Source organism: Nannobrachium achirus (assembly GCF_963921795.1).
Source record: "Nannobrachium achirus genome assembly, chromosome: 9".
Classification (NCBI taxonomy): Eukaryota; Metazoa; Chordata; class Actinopteri; order Myctophiformes; family Myctophidae; genus Nannobrachium; species Nannobrachium achirus.
In genome coordinates, this window is record NC_137818.1 from 62066903 (window position 1) to 62094696 (window position 27794).

The following is a 27794-nucleotide window of genomic DNA, read 5'->3' on the forward strand; positions in this document are numbered from 1 at the left end:
GCTTGTCCACGCACGCACGCATGAACACACTTAGACTCAAAGGACCGCAAGGGAAAGCTCTCAGGCCCTATTATGTTTTTATCCTTTTGAGAGACATGTGTAGTACAAAAATATGTTCATGTTTATGAGTTTTGTCAAAGTTGCAATATGTAATGTCAAGATGTCAAGCTATCAATTAAAATTCCTATTGCTCATAATGTACGTTGATAGGGTTCAGCTTGAAACGTATTGTTCGTATTCGCCATGGTTACACATTCAGATACAAACAATATCCATCGGCAAATTGGAACAGTATGTTGTGACATAAGATGCTAACGGATCTCATTAACGCAAAAAAAGAAAAGAGAGGAAATTTCGATCCAGTTCTTTGAACTGTTTCATCTGGACCTGAGCAGGCACGTGCACACGTAGACGTCAAAGGGGGCTTGAGCCCCTGCCCTTTTATCCGTCTGTAAAAAGTGCCCTCTCCAGACCAGGAATGCAGTTTTCACTACGGTGAAAGAAATGCAAATGCCCCCTCTTTCCATGCCATACCTTAAGGCAGCATTCAAGAGAATTAGCCAGTAGCTATGCCCCTCCCAAAAAGCTTTTGTCCAATGCTAGCTAAGAATAACTTCCTGCTTGCCAAGGTTTGCCTTGGCAACAGCCTTGGCAAGCTGCCGGTTGCTAAGCTAGCATTGGACAAAAGCTTTTAGGGGAGGGGCATAGCTACTGGCTAATTGCCTTGTCCAAACTCTCCTGAACTTGAATGCAGCACATTATGTTGAAAGAATTGTCCTTTGTTTGTTAGAAATCCATTCCGTTACGCCACATCTCCAGTATTGACTTGATTATGCTTAGTTCGGTGTGGCATCAAGCACCGAAAATAGCCGACCTCCAAGCTCGCAACGCGTCGCAGCGCGACACGTTGTGAGCTTGGAGGTCGGCTATTTTCGATATTTCCACCAAAAGGTCCTTTTAGAAATGCCAGCCCCTGCCTCTCTAACATTCTCTGCACGTCCCTGGACCTGAGCATGCTCTCCAAACCTAACCCCACTTACGTATAATCAGCCCAGCCCAGAACCCAGCCCCGGTCTGACCCGGTGTCTTGGACCGTCTCGTTTCATTGTCCCGCCCTGTCTCTGGGGGCGACACGCAAGCTCCACCACATGTGGGAGGACTTAAACCCTCATCAGAGGAGGCGCAAGGCCTCTGTCAATCACCAGTGAGCTCTGTAAACCTTCCGGCCCTGCATTTATGGCCATCTTAAGCGTGAGACACCTGACTAAATAAACCAACAGCGTGTGTGTCGAGCTGGGAGGTGATGGTGTACTGGTGTTGGAGGTTGCTTCCCCCCCCCCCCCCCCCCATACCCCCCACTTCAAGTTTGATTTATACTTGGCTGCGTGTTTCCTACGGATGGGACGATAAGCGATATTATAGTTCAGGGGTCTTCAACAGGGGGTCCGGGACCCCTAGGGGGTCTTCAGAGTTACTTCAGGAGATCCTCCAAATCTTCCAATCCTTTTTATATTAACAATTTGAACCCTAGTGTCCATATTCTGAGAACTTTAGCCAAAAATAGCAGATCTGCAACCTCACAACGCCTCGCGCTGTGAGGCGTTGTGAGGTTGTAGATCGGCTATTTTCGGCCCTGCTTCATCTCTCTCTCAACTAAGGGGTCCTTGGCCTGAAAACGTTGAAGACCCCTGTTATAGTTTATCGTGATAAAAAACACTCACGATAAAATCATATCGTGGAGATTTAATTTATCGTGATATCGTCATGCACTGGGATCAATTCACCTTTTATTTGCCGGGCTGCCGGTATACCACTCTATAATTGGTAAAATAATAAAATAATAATACAATAATTATAATATACGTACTTGATAGTCTTTTTTTCACTCTCTATCAAATGTCCTTGCCAAAAAGTAGCCGATCTACAAGCTCACAACGCGTCGCGTTGCAACGCGTTGTGAGCTTGTAGATCGGCTATTTTTTTTGGCAAATGTTCCGACCCAGGATAATGGATTTTCATTATCGCGATTGCAATTTCTTTTGTCTTTTGACTTGGCTGCGTATCGTATCTACCACCGAAAATTGCCGCGCTGTGACGCATCGTGAGCTTGTAGATCGGCTATTTTGGGTGCGAGATATACCAGCGCGCAACTAATCCTAGAACGGTAGATCATTGTGCCTCTACTCTAGCACGTCACACTATGATTAATAATAGGACGATGGCACGAGGCCTAATCACAGCCAGGAGGTGAGAGTACAATCTTTAATCTACGGCTGTGGTTTTGGCACATCTGGTCCGAGGAGCTTTGAACTTTGCATCTTCCAATATCTGAAGCCTCCGATGATTGGATTCCATGTGGAAACGGAATGCGCTTTGATGGATCGAGCCCCAGAACATGGATTATCGACACTCTACCAGGGGCGTCAATTGGGTATGGCAGGGGTATGCAGCTGCCATACCCTGGGTCCAGGGGGGAGAATAAAAGTTACTTTTAAATATAAATCCATGAATGTCTCTTTGTCTATCTGTGCTGGTTATTGTGTTGTTAAATTACATTAAAATAACTACAAATGCAAAATGTAACAAAATGGTCACTTTAACAAGGTATTATAATTATATTCTCCACACTTGTATTCTCCCCATCTTGACAGAATGGTATATTCCCAGGTTCCGCAGGTCAGCTGCACAGGTGCAATGCATTATTGTTAATTGTGGCACGTTTACTAACATGCCAAGTTTAGCTGCACTTGAACAACCATCCCAGGCTGCCATATCCAGCCCAAGAAACCGTAGAAACGGGGGGAAAAAATAGAATGTACTTCTTAAAATAAATGTATCATGCCTGTTGCTAAGGTATGGCAACATGACTGGTGTCTTCGCGCGCGTGCAAGACACCAGTCATGTTGCCATACCTTAGCTCTTTCTGAACTGACGCCACTGCGCTCTACTGGTACTACTTGTACTTGAATTGTTTAGACTTGAAGTGTGCCTGTCTCTTGTAATGTTTATTGCCTTTTGTGTAATTCGAAAGTGCTGTTTTCTGTTTCTCTCACAGGCTGGTGTGTGTGACTGGGAGGTCCGACGATGACATGATGGACGTGGTCCAAGTGACTGTCGACCAGGCCTTAGCGGGGACGTCAAAGGAGCGATACTCGTATTTAGTGAGTTTTTCTCCCACACAGGGGCGTCACACCAAATTCTGGGGCCCTGGGTACAGGGATTCATCACTGCGGGCCCCCCATGGATGTTGTTCATAGGGGGAGGAGGGGGTTTAACCCATTTAGACTGGGAACGCATTATGACGCCTTATTTTGTGCTTTAACTATTGAAAAATAGCAGATGTACAAGCTTGCAAGCGCGGCACCGAGTGCCGCGCTGCGAGCTTGTAGATCTGAGCTTGTAGATCTGCTCTTTTTGAAAGATAGTTTGGCAATCTGAATGTCTTCTTTGAATATTTCAAATCTTTCCAAGGTTTTTTGGAAAAACCTATATTTCTATGTCAGTGGTTGCGCAAACCTTTTCATGTGAAGGACCCCCAAAATTTCTTTGAATATTTAAATTTTTTGGGAGAAAAAAAAGTTTCTATTTCAGTGGTCCTCATCTAAAAATATTTCGTTCGAGGGACGCCCCAGAAGCAACATTTGAGTTACAAATGTTCGCTTAAAAAAAATACATGTATTGCACACATTTCCGCGACTTTTCAAAAACAGCAGATCTACAAGCTTGTAGATCTGCTGTTTTTCAATAGCAAAAGCATAAAATAACTAAGGCCCCTCCACTAGTAACTCAGTCCCACTTTCCCCCTACTTTCCCCTCCCCTGCTCCCACACACAATCTGTCCGGTTCCTCTCTGAAACCGTCCGTTCTCTCTCTCTCTCTCTCCGCATTCTTCTCCTCTCTGTCTACATGTCTTTGCTCCTTGTTCCCCCAGCGGGAGGGCCCGTTCCCAACGTGTCGGTTGAGTGTTAACAGATGTGTTTTATGATATTCAGGAATGCGAGTGTGTGGGAATCTTCAAACGCTGATGAAGAACTTGCAACTTAAGCACTATTGTCGCTCAGGCTCCCGGCTTGCCAGCAAAAACAAATATGGCCGCTCTCGTTCGCGATGTTCCCCTCTCCTCTGAATTCATTACTGGCGGAGGCAAGAGCGCGCCAGCATTGTGTTAATTGACCTCGACCCACACACGGTCTCCCGTTGGACCAAGACTACCGCGGCCAGTGGAAATACCGTTCTTAAGCCTTTTGTTTCTTTTTGTTTACGGGACAAAGAGGGTTCTTCATAATTCATCTGGAGAGCTTGATAATTTCTGCGGCTATCTTAAGGAAAAGAGGGGATTTGCCGGTGAGTCATTCCGCGGAGGGATCACGGCGGTCTCATGAAGACTCCTTCTCGAAAAAACCCATCAGACATGAAGAAAACAAATCCAAAACAACAAACACGGTTGTCATGGGAACTCCTCTCGGGATGGCCCTGGCTCCGAGCTTCATTCATACTCGTACTGCGGTGTCGCGCGACTCACAGCGGACGATAGCAGATCTGCAGATGTGCAAGCTCACGACGACAGATCCGAAAACAATGCGTGTTGAGCGTGTAGATCAGGGGTCTTCAAAAGGGGGTCCGACGGGACCCCTAAGGGGTCCTCAGAGCTACTACAGGGGGGTCCTTCAAACCTTTGTGTGATAGAAGCCTTTTTTCTCCTTTTTTCATATTTAACCACTTGAACCCTAGCGTCCATATTGGGAGAACTTTAGCCAAAAATAGCAGATCTACAAGCTCAAAACGCCTGTGAGCTTGTGGATGAACCATTTTTGGCAAAGAGGTTTGGTGTAGAGGGGAAAAAGAGCAGACTACTGTAACTACAGAGTGAAAGGTCATGTTTATGAAGTATTGACGGCTCAAGTGGTTAAATATCTGAAAACACAAATTGACATGAATCCAAAATACACTGATGATTGTGCTGTCAAACAATCAAACCATATGGAATCTATGAAAAGGTTGCGGGGGGTCCCTGCTTCATCTCTCTCTCTCTCACCTAAGGGGTCCTTGGCCTGAATACGTTGAAGATCCCTGGTGTAGATCATGTATTATCTCACCGCCATGCAACTCCGACAAAGTGCAAATAAGGCTTCAGCTTCAGCAGAACGGTTTGCCACGTTATAGTCCGAGGGGGGAGGTGGGGTGACAACGGGACAGTGGGTGGGGGTGGGGGTGGGGTGGAGGGGTGGATTTGGATCCGTAGCGGAGACAGGATATGTGTCTCCCAACTATGCACCTCCTTCCTTGAACCCTGGGCCCGGAAACATCTGCCTCCTCCTTACGCCCACTCGGACAACGTGCACGCACATACACATGCGCGCGCGTACACACACACACACACAAACGCACAGATAAACAAACGGACGGACAATAGGCCTCCCCATCCGTGCACACAGAGGAAGTGAATCCTGTCAGTGAGGATAGGAGGTCGTCAGGGGTGTCGCACCAAATTCTGGGGCCCTGGGTACGAGGATTCACTGGCGGGCCCCCCATGGATGTTCTTCATAGGGGGAGAGGGGTTGAACCCATTTAGACTGGGAACGCATTATTACGCCTTGTTTCGTGCTTTGACTATTGAGAAATAGCAGATCTACAAGCTCACAGCGCGACACCGAGTGCCGCGCTGCGAGCTTGTGGATCTGCTCTTTTTGAAAGATAGTTTGGCAATTTGAATGTTTTCTTTGAATATTTCAAATCTTTCCAAGGTTTTTTTAGAAAAACCTATGTCTCTATGTCAGCGGTGCGCAAACCTTTTCATGTGAAGGACCCCCAAAATGATATGTATTTGGTAGGGGTGTAACGATAAGTTTTAATACCGATTCGATACATATCACGATACTTGGTTGACGATACGATACATGAACGATATTGGTTCATTCATATACGATTCGATTCAATGATTTAAAATCGATATAGTAACTATTTAGCAAAGAAATGTAATCTGTTTGAAAGGTGTGGATAGTGCAGGTTTTTAAGGTAAAATGTATTATTATGGATATAAATAAGTAAATACAGTGATTATCTGCCAAATACATGGACATTGTATATTGACAAACCTGCACCTTGACATGAACCCAGAGATTACACACATTTATCGATAGACCAGTGTAGCTATATGGAAAGGAAAAGTAATTCCCTCTTTTACAATGCACAAGTAGGTAGTATTGATACAATCGATTCTTTGCACTGCCGATTCGATACGATACAAAATAAAACGATACGATTCGATTTTAGCTGTTTTCATTTCGATATACTTCGATTTTTTAAAATTAAAAACGATATTTCGATACAGTTACTATATCTTTACCCCCCTAGTATTTGGCCACCCCAGAAGCAAAATTTGCACGCATTTTCATGACTTTTCAAAAATAGCAGATCTACAAGCTCGCAGCGCGGCACTCGGTGCCGCGCTGTGAGCTTGTAGATCTGCTATTTTTCAATAGCTAAAGTATAAAATAATTAAAGATGGGGTGCCATGATTTTCCCCTCTATAAAACATGATTATCTACTATTATGATTATACTAGGAAGAAGAATTTTTCCAAAAAAGTGTACAGAAAGAGTTAAAATGATGTTTTCATGTGGCCACACCCACCAGTTCATTGGTATGCGTGGTTTTCATGGTGGGTGGTGACCCAGCTGAAGTTAGCCACACCCACATGTGTTGGGTGAATGGTAATTAGGGGAGGGGTTGATTCTATGATGTAATAAGTATGGGTGTTTTTGGAACGGCACGTCTGACCCAGCAGGTGGCATCCTCCAGCTAAAAAAACAAACAAAAAAGAGAATGCATAATTGCTCATAACAACCACACCAGGGGGTCTAATGAAGTACTGTCAACCTCCTAGACACATGAAAACCAGAAAAAGTACAAAACTATGGCACCACCTCTTTAAGTGGGCCCTAGTAACTCAGTTCCACTTTTCCCCCCCTTGTGACGCCCCTGGAGGTGGTCCCTGGAGGTGAGTCTCATGGAGGCCAGGAGAAGGGGCTTCGCGAGGCTCTGGAATGCTGATGCAGGACATGGATATTCATGTTCGCCTTAGTCCGCTTGTTCCTACAGCGTCAGCGTATATTAGGCCGTGCATATGGTATATGTGCACGTATGCATGCATGCATGTGTCTTGTTTTGTGTGTGTGTGTGTGTGTGTGTGTGTGTGTGTGTGTGTGTGTGTGTGTGTGTGTGTGTGTGTGGTGTGCAGTGGGCACCGAGTGCCGCTCTGTGCGCTTGTAGATCTGCTATTTTTGAAAAAGTCGTGAAAATGTGTGCACATCTTGAAATATATGTTTATTTAATGCGAACGTTTGTAACTAAAATTTTGCTTCTGGGTGGTCCCTGGAACTAGATATTTTGAGATGTGGGTTCATGGCCAAATAAATATCAGTTTGGGGGTCCTTCACATGAAAAGGTTTGAGAACCACTGACATAGTAGTCTCTCAAGAACAGACCAACTGAGCGCCATTTAAGTGAAAAGGACCTTTTCTTTGACGATGGCTGGCCAGATTGCTGACATAGAAACATAGGTTTTTCACAAAAACCTTAGAAGGATTCAAAAAGACACTCATAGAATCGGGTCAAAATTCTAATTTTCACAATTTTTCAAAAATAGCAGATCTACAAGCTCGCAGCGCGGCAGCTTGTATATCTGCTATTTTTCAATAGTTAAAGCATAAAATAATGATACACAATAACGTGTACCCGTTCTGAATGGGTTAATACTTTTCTTTCAGAGTTCACCTTAACAGTGGATCTGACAGGGAAGCTGACCGGCGTAAGCATGAGGCCTAAAGGGCGTTTAGATTCAGCCAACGCTAGCCTCTAATGCACTGCAGGCTGCACTTTCTTCACAGCTTTCCCTCACTAATTTTACCCTTATAGTCAGCAAGCTGTCTCAGCCAAAGTAAAAAGAAGAAACAAGATATAAATTATGTGCAGGGATGTGTTTCGCGCGTGGCTTTGAATTGTCAGTTTTGTGTCAAGAAGTGCAATATGAAGCATAAATTACTGTTTGTGTGTTTTTTTGGGGGGTGGGGGTGGGGAGGTGGTACGAGTGAACACAGCCTTTTCCCCATGACATAAGCCCCAGCGGTTCTCAACCTGTGGGTCAGGACCCCCAGGGGGGTTGATTTTGGTTGGGTCCCCCAGATGATTGACTTAATGTGCCACGTTGTTTTCTCACTCAACAGTAAACAAACCAACATAAAGTTTAAGTGTTTAGAGCAGTGGTTCTCAACCTTTTCAGGCCGCGACCCCCACAATAATCATATTTTAACTGGGGACCTCCCCACCCTGACGAGCACTAAGAGTTGAGGCATTACATTTTGTATAACATGGTTCTATTATGAAAATAGCAGATCTACATGCTCACAACGCCTCGCAATTTCTGCCTCTGATATTTGACAATTTGACAATGTTTCATTTGTCATTTTGAAGGTATTAAGTCCTTAAATTGTCACTTTAGAAATGTGCAGATATCCTCTATAGTCTATACACTCAAACTTTATGTTGGTTTGTTTACTGTTGAGTGAGAAAATAATGTTGCACATTAAGTTAATCATCTGGGGACCCCCCCAAAATAATTTGGAGACCCCCTCTGGGGGTCCCGACCCACAGGTTGAGAACCACTGAGGATATCTGCACAATTCTTAAGTGACAATTTATGGATATTTTAATACCTCTAAAATTACAAATTAAACATTGGCCAAATTGTCAATTAATAGATGCAGTAATAGTGAAAATAGCCGCAATGTGAGGCGTTGTGAGTTTGTCGATCAGCTATTTTCACAATAGAACCGTGTTATACAAATGCCTCAACTCTTAGTGCTGGTCATGATAAAATATCATTATTTTGGGGGTCGCGGCCTGTAAAGGTTGAGGACCACTGACATGAGCCGTCAGACCTCTCCCATAATAAATTCTTCTTGCATGTCTTGATCATCATGTTTCTGCCATGTGGGTCTCCAGGTCCCCAAGCTGTCGTCCATGAAGCCAGAGAAGGGCTCCCGTGCTGGGGGGACCAGAGTGACCATCCAAGGGGAGCACCTGGACATCGGCTCTGAAGTCAGAGTCATGGTCAACTTCACCCAGGAATGCAACATCATCATGTGAGTGCTACTGTAATAATTACTATAGGTAGGTAGGTAGCTAGATGGATAGATAGATAGACAGTGGCGGGCGGGTTTTATACCCAGGCCTTCACCATGGCTGTTCCGCACATGCCCGTGCATGTGCACATGCCCGCGCGTAGCCACGATATGCCAATATTGCACCGTACAGGCAGAACTAGCCCCCCCGATGCCCCCACGCGAGATTTTCACCAAGTGCAAGCAGTTCTGTTTTCTCATTGGACAATATTTCTTCCCAGGGCTGGGATATGTGAAACAAATATCAGCAGTTCTCTTTTCTCATTGGACAATATTTCTTCCCAGGGTTGGGATATTTTGGACCAGCTAGAAGGTCTCCCTATCTGAAAGAATACGCCCAGAAGGGAAAATTCTAAATTTGATTGGTTAAAGAACCAGCCAATAATAGATATATTGCCCATTCACTTCAAAGGCAGCAGGCATTCAACTGACCTTCTGAAGGTCTCATTCTTACCTGGAGACAACACAAGAAAACACCTGATTGTTAAAAAAAAAAAAAAAAAATGCTTTTTAGACGTGCAGTGGAGGCAGTGTGCCCAGCCTGACTGAGTTCGACCTAAGGGGCAGTCCCCAAAACATACACATTTTAAACTTGGGAGAATTAAGGTTTTACTGGCACAGCGACGATAGTAACTAACAACTAAAAATGGCACAGAGGCTTCCCCGGGTTGAAAGGTATAACAACGGCTTTCCAGGTCAAAATGGGTTAACATAAAAAGACATTTCAAGACAGATATGATACAGACTTACTTTACACTTGCCAGAGGCAGTGAGTACAACAGCCAAGGCGCCAACCAGGACAGTGTTCAGGATCGTAGTAGGGGAGTGGGTCTAACAGCTCAAATGTACCTATAAGGAGCCTGTAAAAAGCTTTAAATGTTATCCATAAAATCTGAACCACTTAAACCCTATGTATGACCCGCTAAGAGTTCCTACAACTTGCACATTCCAGAAGAGCAGAGGGCCAGGAAAGACACCCATTATCCTTGGGTTGCTGCTACTTATTCCTAATCCCTACCTGTTAACTCTGTGTTATCTGTTTTTCTGTGTTTCATAATTGCCGTACTGTCATGACTATCTACCCATCTATATACTTTGTTGACTGGTGTCCCCTAGGGCAACGTTTTCAGTCCAAGGACCCCTTAGCTGAGAGAGAGATGAAGCAGGGACCCCCACTCAGGGACGTGCTGGGCCCCTGATTCAGCCCGGGAACAAGAGTTGGAGAGACCCTCATTGTGCGCTATAGAGAGAGATCTCTCTCTACAGCGCTGCTGCTGCTCAAAGATTTGCCATTTCAGATCATGACAAGTGACAAGCCAGTGGGCCAATTACATGAGTTATATTTTGTCGTTGTCCGGTGGAAACCTTGTATGTCCAAAACCGTTTGTTCTGTATTTATCATTTTAAAAATGATTTAAACTAGTGAAAACAGCCGATCTACAAGCACACAACGCAGATCGGCTGTTTTCACTAGTTTTGTGCAACGGCCTTGTATGATGAAGCAGGGCTTTGCTTTGCGAAAAAAAATATAAATTTGAAACTTGGACATACAAGGTTTCTGCCCGACAGTGACGATTTACTTTGTTGGCCGCCGAGCCACCAAAATGGAACGAAGGCCGACATTTTATTTTTTAATATTTTCCTAATGGCCGGCCTGGACCGTCCGGGATTGAACCGGCCGTTCGGGAGTTGTCCCGCTTTTCCCAATGGCCAGCACGTCCCTGCCCCCATTACCTGGTAATAGATTCCATATAGTTTCATTGTTTGAAGCACATTTTTGGATTCATGTCAATTTGTGTTTTCTGCTATTTAACCACTTGAAGCGTCAATACTTATAAAACTTGACCTTTCACTCTGTACTTAGTCTGCTCTTTTTCCCCGCCAAAGCTCTTTGCCGATAATAGCCGATCTACAAGCTCACAGCGCGAGGCTTTGTGAGCTTGTAGATCTGCTATTTTTGGCTAAAGTTCTCAGAATATGGACGCTATGGTTCAAGTGGTTAATATAAGAAAGGGGGGAAAAAAACTAATTCCTATCACACAAAGTTTTGGAGGAGTAGTAATTCTGAGGACCCCCTAGGGGTCCCGGACCCACCTGTTGAAGACCCCTGCCCTAGGGGTCAATACTTGGACCCCTCGTGTTTTTCCTGAACTCTAAAATCCAGCTCACAACACCTTGTGAACTCGTAGATCTCCTGTCTTTGCCAAACGTTCGCCGAATGTTTGCCTATTTTAGCGGAGTGTTCACCTACTATGATGACACCTACTATGATGACATAGAATTTTTTCAAACAAAAAAAAAGGGGGGCACGGTGGCACAGTGGTTAGCGCTTCGCCTCACAGCTAGAAGGTCCTGGGTTCGATTCCCGCCGGGGCACGCTGTGGGTGCTAGGGGCGTGTTCCTCCTTCCGCATCATCAGCGCCCACACCCTAGGTGGGGTTGGCGATAGGGCCTTTCTGTGTGGATTTTGCATGTTCTCCCCAGATCTCCTACGGTTGATACCCTCACAAAAACATGCAGTAATCCTGGTCTCAATAATGCCTCCCCCTGGCCAGCCGGGGTGCCTGATGGAGGGGAAGGAACTGGTTGGAATAACGTGTTTGTCCGTTGTCTCCCCAGGCGCGGCAGAGGGAGAGCAGAGCCCAGGATTACATATAGCTGGGAGGGAATTCGTAAATATTGGGCACTTTGTGACAAGTTTTTGATTTTTGGTATGGTGTTAGGTATGGGTATAAGGTTTTCAAAAACATCGCAAACAAGTTGGGCTCGCCCCCTAGTGGTCTGTTTGCAATGAATCAAATATTCGATACATCAGTATATGGTTCAAACCCCAAATAATTGATGAAAGAGATTTTTCAATGGATTCTGTTACTATTGGGTATGATAAACAACATACTAAAAATTCAGGAAAAAATATCTACCGGAAAGGCACCATTTTCAAGATGGCGTCCACGATGGCTGCCGGGAGCTGAAAATGCCTATAAACTGGGTTTTAATGTGTAAAAATTCATAATAAATCTGCACTTGGTGAAGAGTTTTAGATTTTTGGTATGGTGTTAGGTATGGGTATAATGTTTTCAAAAACCATCGCAAACAAGTTGGGCTCGCCCTCTAGTGGTCCGTTTGCAATGAATACAATAGTAGATCTGTCAGTATATGGTTGAAACCCCAAATAATTGATAAAAAAAGATTTTCAATGGATTCTGTTACTATTGGGTATGATAAACAACACACTAAAAGTTTATGAAAAAATATCTACCTGAAAGCCATCATTTTCAAGATGGCGTCCACAATGGCTGCCGGGGGCTAAAAATGCCTATTTAACTTGTAAAACTTCATATAAAATATGCACTTGGTGAAGAGTTTTTGAATTTTGGCATGGTGTTAGGTATGGGTATAAGATTTTCAAAAACCATCGCAAACAAGTTGGGCTCGCCCCCTAGTGGTCTGTTTGCATTGAATCAAATATTGATTGATTGATTGATTGATTGATTGAAGACTTTATTAGAAGTTTGCATAGGAAAAGGTACAGTTTCATGACGGTACAGTTCACTGGTACAATGTCTACTAAAAGGAGATCCATGAAAAGACTAAGCTTATTTCCACTGGAAACCATTGAAGTATCTCATATAACATTGAATGACAGACAAATAGAACACAGTACTATGCAGTAGATATGTAAAGAAGAAGGGGCAGGGGAGGGTAGGGTTGGGCTAGGTTCATTTTTTTACCAGTTGCGAACGGCTGCTGCCTGTAAGTGGTGTTTCAGGGCAATTTTAAAGGATGCTAGTGATCCACACTCCTTTATGGACTTCGGTAAGGCTTTCCACATTTTGGTGGTATAGCAGAAAAACGAGTTTGACCCTTTGTTGGTTTTGACTCTGGGTTGGAAGTGATCTGTGGCGCTGCCTCTGGTGTTGTAATTATGGACATTCTTAATGTTTATAAAGTATTTTGACAGGTACTTGGGTATCATAGTGGTGTAGTGTATCTTGTACACCAGGCCCATTGCAAGTTGCTGTACTCTGTCATCTACTCTGAGCCACCCCACTCTTAACTGGTGAGTAGTGGTGAGGTGAGTCTGATAGGGAAGGTTAAGCAGGACACTAATTAGTTTATTTTGGGCTGTTTGGAGTTTAGTTTTAAGGGCTTGTGGGGCGTCACGATACCATACGTGAACTCCGTAGTCAAATAGGGGCTGGATTATTGCACCAGCTATGGTCTTCAGTGTGTTGAAATTGACCATTGGGGCGATCCTCTGTAGGAAGCGAGTTCGTTGGTTGATTTTATTTATTACTTTAGAAGTCATCTTTTCGCTGGAAAGATTAGCTTCAAGGATACATCCTAAGTAAGAGATTTCGTTTTTTCGTGTTATGACCTTGTCACCCACTTTGATTGTGAAGTTATCGACTTTTTTGAGGTTATGATTTGATCCAAAGAGGATGGACTCAGTTTTTCCCAAGTGAATTGATAATTTGTTGTCGTTAAGCCATGTGCAGATCTTACTTAGTTCAGAGTTAAGTGTCTTTTCAACCTGCAAGTGGTCCTTGCCCGAGACTAGGAGAGCCGAGTCATCCGCGAACAGGAACAGATTGCAGTCGCAAGCAGATCCCCTCCCAGTAAGCTGTGGTGTTCCTCAAGGTAGCATACTGGGGCCTCTGTTGTTCCTAATATACGTGAACGACATGTATATTAGGAACAACAGAGGCCCCAGTATGCTACCTTGAGGAACACCACAGCTTACTGGGAGGGGGGGGGGCACAGGGTACCGTTAATCTCCACCACCTGTTCCCTCCCCACCAGGTAAGATTGCATCCAACTCACTGCTGCGCTGTCAAGACTGATGGCTTTTAGTTTCTCAATCAGAATAGAATGATTTACGGTGTCAAATGCCTTCTGGAGGTCCATCATGACCATGCCGCTATATTTGCCGTCATCCGCTTCGCGTTTGATTTGGTCAGTCAAATAGAGAAGGCATGTGTCAGTGGAATGAGATTTTCTGAATCCAGATTGGAACTCGTAAATCAGATTATTCTCATCGAGATATTTTGCAATCTGTTCGTAGACTATTTTCTCCATGACTTTGGATATGGAGCTAAGAATGGAAACGGGCGGTAGTTTCCAGGGTCTAGTTTGCTACCTTTTTTATGCAGGGGGGTTACTTTTGCTAGTTTGAAGTCCTGGGGGACATGATAGGTCAGTATATTGTGGACCACTAGGGGGTGAGCCCAACTTGTTTGCAATAGTTTTTGAAAACCTTATACCCATACCTAACACCATGTCAAAATGTAAAAGCTAGTTACCAAGTGCATATTTTATATGAATTTTTACACATTAAATAGGCATTTTTAGCTCACGGCAGCCATCGTGGACGCCATCTTGAAAATGATGGCTTTCCGGTAGTTATTTTTTCCTAAACTTTTAGTATGTTGTTTATCATACCCAATAGTAACATAATCCATTGACAAATCTCTTTTATCAATTATTTTGGGTTTCAACCATATACTGACAGATCTACTATTGTATTCATTGCAAACAGACTACTAGGGGGCGAGACCAACTTGTTCGCGATGGTTTTTGAAAACCTTATACCCATACCTAACAACTTACCAAAAATCAAAAACTCTTCACCAAGTGCAGATTTATTATGAATTTTTACACATAAAACCCAGTTTATAGGCATTTTCAGCTCCCGGCAGCCATCGTGGACGCCATCTTGAAAATGGTGCCTTTCCGGTAGTTATTTTTTCCCGATTTTTTAGTGTGTTGTTTATCATACCCAATAGTAACAGAATCCATTGAAAAATCTCTTTTATCAATTATTTGGGGTTTCAACCATATACTGATGTATCGAATATTTGATTAATCGCAAACAGACCACTAGGGGGCGAGCCCAACTTGTTTGCGATGGTTTTTGTAAACCTTATAACCATACCTAACACCATACCAAAAACTCAGTTTTTCCCAAGTGAATTGATAATTTGTTGTCGTTAAGCCATGTGCAGATCTTACTTAGTTCAGAGTTAAGTGTCTTTTCAACCTGCAAGTGGTCCTTGCCCGAGACTAGGAGAGCCGAGTCATCCGCGAACAGGAACAGATTGCAGTCGCAAGCAGATCCCCTCCCAGTAAGCTGTGGTGTTCCTCAAGGTAGCATACTGGGGCCTCTGTTGTTCCTAATATACGTGAACGACATGTATATTAGGAACAACAGAGGCCCCAGTATGCTACCTTGAGGAACACCACAGCTTACTGGGAGGGGGGGGGGCACAGGGTACCGTTAATCTCCACCACCTGTTCCCTCCCCACCAGGTAAGATTGCATCCAACTCACTGCTGCGCTGTCAAGACTGATGGCTTTTAGTTTCTCAATCAGAATAGAATGATTTACGGTGTCAAATGCCTTCTGGAGGTCCATCATGACCATGCCGCTATATTTGCCGTCATCCGCTTCGCGTTTGATTTGGTCAGTCAAATAGAGAAGGCATGTGTCAGTGGAATGAGATTTTCTGAATCCAGATTGGAACTCGTAAATCAGATTATTCTCATCGAGATATTTTGCAATCTGTTCGTAGACTATTTTCTCCATGACTTTGGATATGGAGCTAAGAATGGAAACGGGCGGTAGTTTCCAGGGTCTAGTTTGCTACCTTTTTTATGCAGGGGGGTTACTTTTGCTAGTTTGAAGTCCTGGGGGACATGATAGGTCAGTATATTGTGGACCACTAGGGGGTGAGCCCAACTTGTTTGCAATAGTTTTTGAAAACCTTATACCCATACCTAACACCATGTCAAAATGTAAAAGCTAGTTACCAAGTGCATATTTTATATGAATTTTTACACATTAAATAGGCATTTTTAGCTCACGGCAGCCATCGTGGACGCCATCTTGAAAATGATGGCTTTCCGGTAGTTATTTTTTCCTAAACTTTTAGTATGTTGTTTATCATACCCAATAGTAACATAATCCATTGACAAATCTCTTTTATCAATTATTTTGGGTTTCAACCATATACTGACAGATCTACTATTGTATTCATTGCAAACAGACTACTAGGGGGCGAGACCAACTTGTTCGCGATGGTTTTTGAAAACCTTATACCCATACCTAACAACATACCAAAAATCAAAAACTCTTCACCAAGTGCAGATTTATTATGAATTTTTACACATAAAACCCAGTTTATAGGCATTTTCAGCTCCCGGCAGCCATCGTGGACGCCATCTTGAAAATGGTGCCTTTCCGGTAGTTATTTTTTCCCGATTTTTTAGTGTGTTGTTTATCATACCCAATAGTAACAGAATCCATTGAAAAATCTCTTTTATCAATTATTTGGGGTTTCAACCATATACTGATGTATCGAATATTTGATTAATCGCAAACAGACCACTAGGGGGCGAGCCCAACTTGTTTGCGATGGTTTTTGTAAACCTTATAACCATACCTAACACCATACCAAAAATCAAAAACTTGTCACCAAGTGCCCAAAGTTGATGTTTTTTGACGGATTCCCTCCCAGCTAATAGGCAATTGGCAATGGGTGAAAAAATGGGTTACAAAATCGTGGGATAAAAAAATTATAGAAAAAAAATATATATGATGACACGTCCAGGATAGCAACGTTAGTGTTTGCATGTGGTTGCAATCTATTCTAAAACTCCCCCCGGCCAACCAGTGCAGAGAGAGAGCCAAGAGCCGATAACAGTAGTTAACCCGCGCGGGCCGTTGTGGTCGCCATGTGGCTTAAATGTGAGTGCACTTTGTGCACATGCTTGTGCACAAAAAAAAACAAGTTGTTTACGTACTGTAGGGACCTCTATGAAGTATTTTGTTTAACCCATTTAGACCGGGTACACCTCATTGCGTGTCATTTTATGCTTTAGCTATTGAAAAACAGCAGATCTACAAGCTGCGAGCTTGTAGATCTGCTATTTTTGAAAAATCGTGAACATTTGATTTTTGACCGGATTTTGACCCGATTCTATAAGTGTCTTCTAAATCCTTCTAAGCTTTTTTTTTTTTTAAACACAAGTTTCTATGTCAGTGGTTCTCAAACATTTTCATGTCAAGGACCCCCAAAATGACATGTATTTGGCCATGGCCCCCTCCCCCCCCCATCTCAAAATATTGTATCACAGACCCCACAGGAGCAAATATATGCGTTACAAATGTTCGCTTTTAAAAAGATATATTCAAAGACTTGCAAAAATAATTAACGATTGTTTAAGAACAGCAGATCTACAAGCTTACGAGTGCCGCGCGGTAAGCTTGTATGTCTGCTATTTTTCAATAGTTAAAGCATTCGATAATTCTGAGTCTAAATGGCTTAATAAACTCCCAAACAAGTCATCCTTTGGAGTCACGGGGGGGGTTTGTTATGGAACTTCTGTGCTACGAGAGAAATCATGTTTTGCGGGCTGCGGTCGTGATGATTGCTGTGTGTGTGTGTTTACCCTCCTCTCATGTTTCCAGGCAAACAGATGACACCATCGAGTGCACCATGCCGGCGGCCGCGCACGCACAGACGGAGCCGGTGAGCGTGTGCGTGGAGTTCGAGAGCATCCCCTGCCAGAGCGCCGAGCTCAGCGCAACGTACACCTACGAGAAGAACCCCATCATCAGCTTCATCAGACCCAAGAGGAGCTACCTCAGGTACACGCACGCACACAGACGCACGCACACACACACGCACACACACGCACACGCACGCACGCACGCACGCACGCACGCACGCACGCACGCACGCACACACACACACACACACACACACACACACACATACATATTTTTATACTTTACTTGCAGTGGTTGAAAGTAACTAAGTGCATTTATGTACTAAGTACTGTACTTAAGCACAATTTGGAGGTATTTGTACTTTACTTGAGTATGTCCAATTTCCAATACTCTTACTTCTACTCCACTACATCTCGGATCCAAATATTGTACTTTTACTCCACTACATTTTTTTGAAAACTTTACTTACTACCGGTAGTTACTTGGCAGATATAAATTATAATATTATAAAACATACATAAACCACTTTAGCCCTATTTTATACCGTGGCTATTTGAATATAGCCGATCTACAAGCTCACAACGCGTCGCGACGCGATGTGAGCTTGTAGATCTGCTATTTTCAAACATTTTGTACTTTTACTTTTGATACTTTTAAGTACTTTTTGATGCCAATACTTTTGTACTTTTACGCAAGTACATTTTGAATTCTGGACATTTACCTGTAAGGGTGCCCTCACACCAAAATACCTAGAGTGGAATCCGCCAATGCATTTCAATGAGAATGGAGTGTTTTTTGCAGAAATCCTCTACTGGCAAAAAAACGCTCCATTCTCATTGAAACGCATTGGCGGATTCCACTCAAGGTATTTTGGTGTGTGGGCACCCTAACGGGGTATTTCTGTATTCCAGTATTGATACTTTTACTTGAGTAAAACATTTGAGTACTTTTCCCACCACATGCTTTTTTTTTTAACATACCGCACACCCGAAAACAGAGAATCTGCAATCCCACAATGCATTGCACTGCGATGCATTGAGAGCTCGTACAGGTAGATAGGCTATTTTTGGCGCGCGACACCCGGCACGAAACGAAATATAAATCAGGTGTAAATTCTAAATCTAACCACAAAGCCCTAAATCTAACCTCTGAACCCCTAATCCTAACTCCTCACTCCAATCTGAACTTTTCCCCCAATTCTATGCCTGTATCTCTGAAAACCTTTTAAAACCAGAAAGACAATGATTTCTCTTGTGAGGGCCGGGAAAATTGTCCTGTCTATTTTAAATACAGTAACACAAGAACACACACACACACACACACACACACACACACACACACACACACACACACACACACACACACACACACACACACACACACACACGTGCACACACGCGTGCACGTGCGCACAGACCGAAACCAAACATCTCCTAAACATCCCTACTTAAGCGTCTCCGCGGTCGTGTTCCCTCCCAGAGTGAATGACATAAGCTGCTCCAAATAATGCTTTCCTGATGTGTGGCATCTTTCTGCAGGCCTGGTGCTGTATCTCCTAAACATGTGCTACTCAAACGTTGGAATTTGAAGGTCTCCCCTTAACTTTGACATAGTAACAAACGGAACCAAATGGACCCTAACGGGTCCATTTGGTTCCGTTTGTTACCTTGTCAAAGTTACAGACTTGTAAGGGTCAATTTAGACCCCATAAAGCAACATAAGCCACTTTTCCACTGACATGGCCCAACACAACACCACAGACCACACCACTCCAAACTGCCCACTCGTGCCATGTTTTCCATTACAAGGACCTGGGTAGAATGAAAGTGAAAGTGGTACTAAACATGGCACTAAAAAGTATCCAATCTAGAGTAGGTCTGAGCTAGGCCACACAGGGCCAAACACTTCATAATGACTGATCACTCACTGACCTTTCATTTAGACCACCAGGATATAGTTGTAATACATGATAATAGATTCTATTGTGTGTTATAATTACTGCTATAATCTATGGTAGTGTATTATAAATTATCATAGTAATACATTACAACTTTATAGTGTAGTATAATCACAGTAATAATCCATTATAGTGCATTATAATTAGGATAGTTGTAATACAAATTTATATTGTATTATAATCACAGTTAAAAGGGTCAATTTGTTTCTTACCGATAGGGGTACTTTTATGTAATGGAAAATGTAGATATTTTTATGTGGTGTGGTGTGGTGTGGTGTGGTGTGGTGTGGTGTGGTGTAGAGTGGTGTGGTGTGGTGTAGAGTGGTGTGGTGTGGTGTGGTGTAGAGTGGTGTGGTGTGGTGCTAAAGCTGCAGTCGAAAAAGGGCTCTAGAAAGTCCCTGAAATCCACTTTGAGAAACACTGTCCTAAACATCACAGCATGTGTGTGAGATTCCAGGCCCCGCTATTCGGCGGTGGAAAAAAAGTACTAGGAATATGGTAACACAATGTAGAATTATTAGTACAGGAGTATTTTCAAGCAAGGTAAAAGTACCCCAACATTGTATACCTAAGTCCAGACTCCAGTACTTGATCAAATGCACCTAATTACCTCTTTCCATTACGGCTGGTGCTATCTTCTAAACATCTCCGCATGTGTGAGGCACGTTTCCAGGAATAGGAAGGCAGTCTTTGATAGGCATGTGTGCTCTCTGTTTACAGCAGAGCTATGTGGTGTGTCTAATTAAACAATGCATGCAGCTTCAACTATTTGGCTACAGTGTGTGTGTGTGTGTGTGTTTCTGGGCCCAAATTCTGGGCCCTGGGTACAGGGATTCACTGCGGGCGGGCCACCCATGAATGTTCTTCATTGGGGGAGGGTGTTTAACCCATTTAGACTAGGAACGCATTATTTTGTGCTTTAACTATACAGTATATATCTTTGAAAAATCGTGAAAATTTGTCTTTGAATATTTCAAATCCTTCTACGTTTTTTTTTGTTTTTTTTAAATGCATGTTTCTATGTCAGTGGTGCTCAAACCTTTTCATGTGAAGGACACCCAACATGATATATATTTGGCCACGGACCCGCCATCTCAAAACATTTAGTTCCAGGGACCACGCAAAAGCTACATTTGAGTTACAAACGTTAAAAAAATACATATATTCCAAGATTTGCACACAACTTTAAAGGACCTACACCATGAATTTTCACTTTTTCTATTTTAAAACCTTTTTTTGGGGTCCCACTGGCACCTTCTATCCTCACAAAGTCCTATTTCTGACCGTTGTGTCTTTCTCTGGTTTTGGGCAGACAGAGATGAAAAGCTTTCCACGGGTTCTCAGAACACTCTCGTTTCCCGTTTTTTTTTTCAGAGTCAAATTTTTTTTTTTTCAAAACTTAAAAAAAGATTTTTCCAAAATTTTTTTTTTCAAAAAAAAATATTTTTTTTCAAAAAAAAATTTTTTTTTCAAAAAACTTTTTTCAAAAACTTTTTTTTTCAAAACTTTCTTTTTTCAAAAAACTTTTTTAAAAACTTTTTTTTCAAAAAACTTTTTTTTTTTCAAAAAACTTTTTCTTTTTCAAAAAACTTCTTCTTTTTCAAAAAACTTCTTCTTTTTCAAAAAACTTCTTTTTTTTCTGGAAAAACCCCACTAGATGCGCCCCTGAGCAAACAGAGGCCGTTTTGGTATTGCAGCTGGAGAGCCTCATTATAGTAGAGCTAGAACAAACAAAAAGAATGGTCAGAGTGTTTGTTGAGGGTTAAAACCTGTAAGACTCAATTTTGAGCATATATTTATACAAAAAATATAGTTTTAAAAGCATGGTGTAGGCCCTTTAAAAAAATAGCAGATCTACAAGCTTGCAGCCGTGCTTCAATGCTAAAGTATAAAATAATTAAGGCCCCTCCACCTTGGGCCCTAGTAACTCAGTCCCACTTCCCCACCCTTGTGACGCCCCTGTGTGTGTGTGTTTGCGCACGTGTGTGGGCGCGTGCCTGTGCGCGCGCGTGCGCATGCACATGCTTGTGTATGTGTGTCACACTGTTTGTTTTTGCTTCTAACCTATGCAGTCATGGTTGCTTGTTGTTGCTGTATGTGAGCATGTGTTGTGGTTGTGCGTGTTATGCACGGTGGTGTAAAGTAACTAAGTACATTTACTTAAATACTGTACTTAAGTACACTTTTGAAGTATTTGTACTTTACTTGGGTATTTCCAATTTCCAACACGTTTACTTTTACTCCACTACATCTCGGATCCAAATGTTGTACTTTTACTACACTACATTTATTTGAAAACTTTAGTTACTAGTTACTTTACAGATATACATGATTATATTATAAAACATACATAAACCACTTTAGCCTTATTTTATCCCTTGGCTTTTTGAAAACAGCCGATCTACAAGCTCACACCGCGTCGCATCGAGCTTGTAGATCGGCTATTTTCAAACATTTTGTACTTTCACTTTTGGTACTTTGAGTACACTTTGATGCCAATACTTTCATACTTTTACTCAAGTACATTTTGAATTCTGGACTTTTACCTGTAAGGGTGCCCTCACACCAAAGTACCTATGAGAGTGGAATCCGCGTTCCGCCAATGCATTTCAATGAGAGTGAAGCGGTTTCATGCCAGCAGAGGATTTCGGCAAAAAACGCTCCCTTCTCATTGAAATGCATTGGCGGAACGCGGATTCCACTCTCATAGGTATTTTGGTGTGAGGGCACCCTTAAGGAGTATTTCTAAATTGCTGTCTTGATACTTTTACTTAAAGTTGTACCATGTAACTTTTTTTATAAAACAAATCTTAAAATTGTCCTAACTGCTAAATCGCTAAAGTTTTAGAACACCCACTCCGTTATTTTCAGCTTCTGAAGCCTTCTCTTTATATGTTTTCTATGATCCTGGCCGTGGACCGGATTTCGCGCCAAAATGACGTAATCTGCATCATCTGTATACGTTGTGTATACGTTGCCCAATCACATCGCCGATCATGCACACATGGTACACTACCGGCCAATCACAGCGCATCTTGAAGTGGGGTCGCCATATTTGTAGTCGCCCGTGTGTCTCTTTACTCAAAAGGTAATCTCGCCTACCAGGCAGGGTGAAGTAGTCCGTTTCTCCGGAATGCCTGAACGCACAGGAACCAGGGACCCCTCTAAAGATAGCTCTCGGCGTTGTGGAGGCAGACGCGGGGGTGTGAAGGTACGAAAAACGGGCGAAAGACGCGAACGCGACCGCGGTTTGCTATAGGGCTACTGACCACTAGTTGAGCATCTTACACAGTATAGCTTTAAGTATAAAATGTGAGTACTTTTTACAACACTGGTTTATGCACCCTCGTTTTTGTAACCATTGTTATGGGTGTATTTGTGTGTGTGTGTGCGTGTGTGTGTGTGTGTGTGTGTATGTGCGCATGTGTGTGTGTTGCAGTGGTGGCAGGACCATCACAGTTACAGGTCAGGCCTTTGATCTGGTGCAGAGCGTGACCATGGACGTGCGCGGCGTTGGACAGACCGTGAGTCACCGCATGCTTCAGTTACTATTTACAATCTAGGCATTTAGGAGACGCTCTCAATCCAGAGCCACTTACAACAAGCGAGGACAGCGCGAGGTAACACATCAATTGCGTAGAAAGCAGTTATCTAGGACAGGGGTTTTCAAAGTGGGTGACGGCAGTCCAGGGGTGCCGCGAGATCATTTGATAATATTTGGAATGTATTTGGACACTTGAAAAAATATTTAGTATCATTTTAAACTTGAAGTACAAAGTTATTTTCAGTCAGTTCTAACCAAAATGGCTATTATCTCAATGTTTTCCTCCCAAAATAGTCACTAAAATATCATCACTGTCGGGGAGAAACCTTGTATCTCCAAGTTTCAAATGTGTATGTCTTTTGGTAAAGCAAAGCCCTGCTTCATCATACAAGACTGTCGCACAAAACGAGTGAAAACAGCCGATCTACAAGCACACAACAAGTGTGCTTGTAGATCTGCTGTTTTAACTAGTATAGTACATTTTATAGATGATAAATACAAAATGAACGGTTTTGGACACCCGACAACGACGACGATATGCTATAAATATAAGGTGCTGGGAGTGAAAATTATAATGTAGGGTGCCTCGGATTAAAAAACATTTATGGGGTGCCCTGAGACAAAAAAGTTTGAAAACCCCTGATCTAGGATCATGGGTAAACCATCATCAGTATAAACCATACATGGGCAACTGGCGGCCCGGGAGCCTTCACTTAATGTGGCCCGCTAATATTGGAATACTGATATTGTATTGATTTAAGCTGTTTCAATTCAAACCATGCAAACAACTCGCTTCAATTACATCAGTCTATATTAGCTTAATGTCTTAGCACTAGTCTTTTTTATGTCCAATATATTTCTAATTAAGTTAACATAAGAACCTACTGTATAAATGCATTTGAAATTAAATAAAAAAAAATAGTTTTTTTCAGGATTCCAATTCAAAAATACCAAAAATAATTCCAGATTCCAATTAAAAATCTACAAGCTCAAAATGTGCCGCAGTGCGACACGTTTTGAGCTTGTAGATCGGCTACTTTTGCTATTTTTTTTACTGTATGCTTTGTGGCAGTCTGGAGTGAGATGTGAACATATAGTGGCCCTCTTCATCATCAAAGTTGCCCACCCCTGGTCTAAACAGTATAATATTAAACACAATCAATAATCTGTACACTCAAACTCTACACGATATAGGATGCCAGCTTAACAATGAGCTGGCATCCGTCTACATTAACATGCTATCTAAATTACATTTGAGCCTTTGCTTAAGCCTGCGGGGTCGTCAAGGCCGGGGCAAGTGCAATTAGAATGTGAATTGGTTGACCCATCACTTTGACCCATATCGGCACAAGAGTAAAGCAATACAGTGTCCGTCATGCAGTATACTGTTGCGGTCGGTCAGAAACCTCATATCTCTGTATTTTGTAAATCGTCGTTGACGGGTGGAACTGGAAACCTTGTATGTCCAAAACCTTTTGTTTTGTATATCATTTTAAAAATGATTCAAACTAGTGAAAACAGCCGATCTACAAGCACACAACGCCTCGCACCGCGAGGCGTTGTGTGCTTGTAGATCTGCTGTTTTCACTACGTTTGTGCGACGGCCTTGTATGATGAAGCAGGGCGTTACTTTGCAAAAAAATGTACAAATTTGAAACTTGGAGATACAGTACAAGGTTTCTGCCCAACAGTGACGAAATGAATGCCCTACTTACTACAGGGATGGAGCTCGAAAAACAAGGGCCCGCTAAAAACTCGATAACAAAATGTATTGAGTACCCGGTATCAATGAGCTTTGGGCTTATCGAGCTTGTTATCGAGCATAGCGGCCCATGGCGTCATGTTTAAACAATCAAGACAAGAGGCGATCAAGACATTATTACAGTACTGTTCATAATATAGAGCCATTTAACACTTATTGCACACTAATAAATGATTGTTTTAATGACATTTTATGATAATATTTGTTACTTTTGTCATTTGTCACTTCATAGATGGTGGTCGGCCACAAACTCACAGTCACAACAACTGGCCAATAACAAAAGATACCAGTTCTGTTCAGAATTTGTCGTCTCACCTCTTTCCCCAAAATATTAGAAAGATAGTAGATAGATAGTGGGCTCGATAAAAGCCCGGCTCAATAAGCAGGATTCATAAGATGCTCATTATCGGAAAAAAAATAATTACGAGCTCCATCCCTAGTTTAAGCTGAGTAGCAATTCATATGGGCATATAAGGGATTCTGTTAGAGTGGTTCCCATGACATCACACCATACAATATATTTTATGCCCATACATGGAGATCCCTATCTGAACCAACCACACAGATATGGGCCATGTCCTGGCCACCAGTGATATATATCGATGACATCGGGGATCTTCATATTTGGGCATAAAAGGGATTCTGGGGAATACCCATATTTGGACTTTTACATAGGTGATGTCACCTGTGATATCACCTGTGATGTCACAGTGATGTGTCAAGGGAACCAACCCATAGACTGTAAAAATGTGTACATGGTAAACTTGCGACCTTCGGTTGCAACAACATTGTGCAAAAGTAGCATACTGTAGGGTGGACTCAGGTAATGTGGGCCGCTTTTTGGTAAATCGCCTGGGAAACTAAGAAAAAGCAGTGCAGAACGCTGAATGTATTTTTTATAGTTAATATAGACTGTCCTTAATATATTTGTGTTAAATGTATGTAGGAAAATTAGATGGTTATTTTTTTTTAAATGTTTAAGCTTAAAATGTCACACATTTTCAAGATTAACACTTTTCAGGTTTTTTGAGCCACCTGATCAGCTAAAATGGGCCACTTTAGGGTTGACCCCCATTAATTCCTAGCTCTTTAAAATTTAACAGCCAATGACTGCACATGTTTCTTGCCACAACTGTACTTGACACAAAACAATCAAAATTTGAGTGGTCTTTGGTTGTTTTGGTGGGAAGAGCAATGTCTCAAAACTAGCCTGCAGAGGAGAATTGCATTGTCCAAACATATCTAATTTGTCAGTTATAAGTTTGACAAGTGAATAAAAAACAAATGCACATCGATAAAAAATATATATAATATATATGTAGACGGCCTTAACCAGAAACAATGCTTATATTTTGCATATCTAGTGTATTTTTATATTAAATCATATTTTTGTCAGTGGCCCATCTTACCCTAACCCTAATAAGGTAATGTGAGCCACTCATCTGCTATAATGAGCCAAAGCAAATCAAAGCAAAACAGTCAAACAAGATTTGGAGGTCAATTTAATTTCATTAATTGAATTTAATTTCAATAATGGTACCGTTGGAACCGGCTCGCCGCCCCGCACACGATGGTGCCATCGCGGACCCCCGCGGACCCCCAGGGCCGGCGCCAGGCCCCAAAAACCGGGCCTGGGGAGCTCCGGGGACCCCCAGGGACCCCCAGGGCCGGCGCCAGGCCCCCAAAAGCGGGCCTTTGCACCACTCTGGCCGGCCAGGGACCACCAGGGACCACCAGCGGGGGTCCCCGGAGGTCCCTGCCCGGCCTCCGAGCACTGCCGCCCGGGGACCACCTCCGGGGACCCCCAGGGACCCCCAGGGCCGGCTCCAGGCCCCCAAAACAGGGCCTGGGGACGGCCAGGGACCACCAGGCACCACCAGGCACCACCAGGGACCACCACCAGAGGTCCCTGGCGGGCCTCCGAGCACTGCCGCCCGAGGACCACCTCCAGGGACCCCCAGGGACCCCCAGGGCCGGCTCCAGGCCCCCAAAACAGGGCCTGGGGACGGCCAGGGACCACCACCGGAGGTCCCTGGCGGGCCTCCGAGCACTGCCGCCCGGGGACCACCTCCAGGGACCCCCAGGGCCGGCTCCAGGCCCCCAAAACAGGGCCTGGGGACGGCCAGGGACCACCAGGCACCACCAGGGACCACCACCGGAGGTCCCTGGCGGGCCTCCGAGCACTGCCGCCCGGGGACCACCTCCAGGGACCCCCAGGGACCCCCAGGGCCGGCTCCAGGCCCCCAAAACAGGGCCTGGGGACGGCCAGGGACCACCAGGCACCACCAGGGACCACCACCAGAGGTCCCTGGCGGGCCTCCGAGCACTGCCGCCCGGGGACCACCTCCAGGGACCCCCAGGGACCCCCAGGGCCGGCTCCAGGCCCCCAAAACAGGGCCTGGGGACGGCCAGGGACCACCAGGGACCACCAGGGACCACCACCGGAGGTCCCTGGCGGGCCTCCGAGCACTGCCGCCCGGGGACCACCTCCAGGGACCCCCAGGGACCCCCAGGGCCGGCTCCAGGCCCCCAAAACAGGGCCTGGGGACGGCCAGGGACCACCAGGCACCACCAGGGACCACCACCGCGGGCCTCCGAGCACTGCCGCCCGGGGACCACCTCCAGGGACCCCCAGGGACCCCCAGGGCCGGCTCCAGGCCCCCAAAACAGGGCCTGGGGACGGCCAGGGACCACCAGGCACCACCAGGGACCACCACCGGAGGTCCCTGGCGGGCCTCCGAGCACTGCCGCCCGGGGACCACCTCCAGGGACCCCCAGGGCCGGCTCCAGGCCCCCAAAACAGGGCCTGGGGACGGCCAGGGACCACCAGGGACCACC

General features: G+C 43.9%; 1 protein-coding gene across 1 annotated transcript in view; it reads left to right on the forward strand.

Moving 5' to 3' along the window:
* Positions 1-27794, forward strand: part of plxnd1 (plexin D1) — a 228366-nt gene that overhangs the window by 108077 nt on the left and 92495 nt on the right. The window contains exons 14-17 of the mRNA XM_080732967.1: positions 3056-3161; positions 9004-9143; positions 17652-17831; positions 23090-23174. Of these exons, the coding sequence (XP_080589093.1) occupies positions 3056-3161; positions 9004-9143; positions 17652-17831; positions 23090-23174 (511 nt within the window). The remainder of the gene's footprint in view (positions 1-3055; positions 3162-9003; positions 9144-17651; positions 17832-23089; positions 23175-27794) is intronic.